General features: G+C 46.9%; 1 protein-coding gene across 1 annotated transcript in view; it reads left to right on the top strand.

The window, feature by feature from the left end:
- Nucleotides 1-2,590, top strand: part of TTLL11 (tubulin tyrosine ligase like 11) — a 293,256-nt gene extending 290,666 nt beyond the window's left edge. The window contains 1 exon segment of the mRNA XM_023730680.1: nucleotides 2,298-2,590. Within this exon segment, the coding sequence (XP_023586448.1) occupies nucleotides 2,298-2,590 (293 nt within the window).
- Nucleotides 2,591-2,933: the final 343 nt, after the last annotated feature.

Raw genomic sequence — 2,933 nt, 5'->3', positions numbered from 1 at the left:
ACAGGGATTAGGCGGGACTGTGGGATGTAAAGTGATACTCGTGAGGAGTGTCCTTCTTAGCTCAAGTAGATACAAGAGACTAAATGGGCAGCTTCTGTCTGGAGGTGTGATGGGAGGGCAGAGAGGGTTAGGAGCTGGTTGAATGGACATGGGGAATCAGGGGTGGAAAGGAGGAGTGTGCTGTCATAGTATGAGGAGAGCAATTAGGGTCACATAACAATGTACTTATAAATTTTTGTATGGGAGACTAACTTGAAATGTAAACTTCATTTAAACTACAACATAAACAAAAAAAAGAAAACAAAGTATAACACATGAAATCCCACTTCTCATTTCAGAATATCTTCTTCCAGATGATTTGTCACGCATATTTTTCTTTTCCAAAAAGTTCATCGCTGTATTTTTCCTGTGCATCGCAGCTCTAATCATAGTTTGCTGTCAGTTCAGGGACCGAAGTCAGTATTTGAGTGAAAAGCTGCAGTGAACTGCTCTATTCTTGCTACTTCAGAGAGTGGTCCAGAGACCAGCCGAATCGGTATCACCAGGAAGCTTGTTAGAAATGCAGCCCTGCCCCGGAATCTGCATTTTAACAAGATTGTGGTGATCTGTGTGCATGTTACAGCTGAGAAGCTTTGTCGAGATCGGTGCTCCTCAGAGTTGCAATCCGTTAGCTATTGTAATCTGGACAAGAAGCCTGAAATAGAATGTAAACAGTGAGCTGCTTCCTTCATAGAGAAAGACTTTCTACAAATAATGTCAGCAATTAGAATTAAACAATGTAATGGATGACCAGGATGATTTACACTTTGGCTCAGGCTCCTTATCTTGTCAGGGACCAGGGACATGCAGTTCTTGGACTTGGCACTGGGTCGACCACACTTGAAGTAGCAGCGTTTCGATCACACAGTTGGGAAGTGGGGGCTGGGGCTGGTGTGGGATTTCTTTGGCTTTAGATCCTGGCCTCTTCCACTTTGCATAAATTTGACCCTCCCACCCACCTGTAATGGGTGAGAGTTATGTCTGATTCCTCCCTGAGAAGTCACACACACAGACAACGCACACGCTAGTAGAGCCCTGCCCCAGAGTTGGTGACTGGGAAATGTCTCAAGTTAGAGCCTGGCCCCCATTTCCCTGTGTCTTTGCCAACCTGGTCACTGTTTATATTAAAAGAGGGGAACTGTTCTCTACCAAGCCCTCTGTCAGGGCCAAATAGAGCAGAGGACTTGCAGGGCATCTGGAGTCAAGAGAAACTGAGCAAAAAAAAAAAGCTTTCACTGACTTGGAAGGAGACAAAAAAAAAAGCAACTTCTTTGCTTAGCTCAGGTTCCCAAGGCAAAAAGAACTCTGGATCCCAGGGTCCGTATATATTCCAGTATTTATAAACTCCAGGCCAGACTTCTGCCTGCGGTGACAGGCACAGATGACTAATGCTTCCAATCCAGGGAAGCCAGGCCACTGGGAAGGTGTAGATTAGCACAGCCGGAGCCAGCCTCCTCTAAAATGCTGTGTGGCATTCCAGTCCAGTCTTGGTGTCACCTTCCCCAAGGAGCCCAGGGAATCCGATGAATTTGGATTGCGGGCTTCATTTTCACTTTGACATTGAGAAGACGCACAGCATTTCATGCAGCTGAACTTAGTTAAAAGAATTACGAGTCAGACTTTGAATTTTCAGGCCACCATTCTCTAGCTGTGTGACCTTAAGGAAGTTGCTTAACCTCTCAGAGTGTCAGTTTCTTCATCCATAAGGTAGGTCATAATAATATTGACCTCACAAATGTACTGTGAGATATACAAAATATATATACAGAGAGAGATGGATTTTACTTGGCTCATGAGATTGTGGGAGATGGCAAGTCCAAAATCCATAGTCAGGTGGGCTAGAAGCTGGAAACTCCAGCAAGATATCTATGTTACTGTAGTGTTGAAGCAGAATTCCTTCTTCTGTCCAAAACTTTAGTTTTCACTCTTAAGGCCTTCAACTGACTGGATGAGGCTCACCCACATTATAGAGAGTAATCTGCTTTACACAAGATCAACTGATTTAAATGTTAATCACATGTAAATGACTTCATAGCAATGTCTAGACCAGCATTTGACCAAGCAGCCTGGCACCACAGCCTAGCCAAGTTGATTCATAAAGTTAACCATCACACTATTGGTAGTTTCCAATTGTAGTGGTGGTGGGGAGAAAGGCTGACTCCTGTTAGCAGCCTTGTGGTTGGAGTTGGGCCCTTCCAGGGCAGCGTGCTGGGGGGGCTCCTGCACATACCCCCTAACGCCAGTCTCTCTGTCCACAGGGATGTGTCTGCAGGCATTCATAGAGGCTTTCTTTTACCTGGCTCAGAGGAAGTTCAAGATGATGCCACTCCACGAGCAAGTGGCCTCGCTGATTGACTTGTGTGAATACCACCTGTCCTTGCTGGATGAAAAGCGCCTGGTGTGTGGCCGGAGTGGCACCTCAGGGTGCCAGCCCCCTTGCAGTGGCACTCCCCAGGAAGCCACCCCCTTGGCCCAGCTGTCGGAGGTCACCTCCCCACCCCACCTAAACAGTGCCAATAAGCTCCCCCAGTCCAAACACTTTCTGTCCTGAGGGCTTCTCTGTCCTTCTAGAAGGAGAGAACCCTTCAGGACTGCGGACGAACCTCTGGGCTTCCTGCCTGTGGAGAAATGGTAGGCTGCAGAGAATTCCCATCTGAAATTCCCGGCTAATTATCTTCATGTTCTGCTGAGCTGTGCTTTGAAAGACTGATTTCTCGCCTGCCTTCCTCCCAGTGCCTTTCAGCAATCCACCCTGCTTGCGATTCCTCAGTGGACATATGACATCCAAAACGTGACAGATGGCATCTTCTATTCTGGGCTCACGGGAAGTAACAACCGGGGTGAAACTGCTGCTAAGTTTGGGGCATGGGACACCAACAATCCAGAGACTAAGA

This window comes from Trichechus manatus, unplaced genomic scaffold (assembly GCF_000243295.1).
Source record: "Trichechus manatus latirostris isolate Lorelei unplaced genomic scaffold, TriManLat1.0 scaffold00038, whole genome shotgun sequence".
Lineage (NCBI taxonomy): Eukaryota > Metazoa > Chordata > Mammalia > Sirenia > Trichechidae > Trichechus > Trichechus manatus.
Note: the sequence above shows the minus strand (reverse complement) of the source record. Positions and strands in the feature narration are given on the sequence as shown.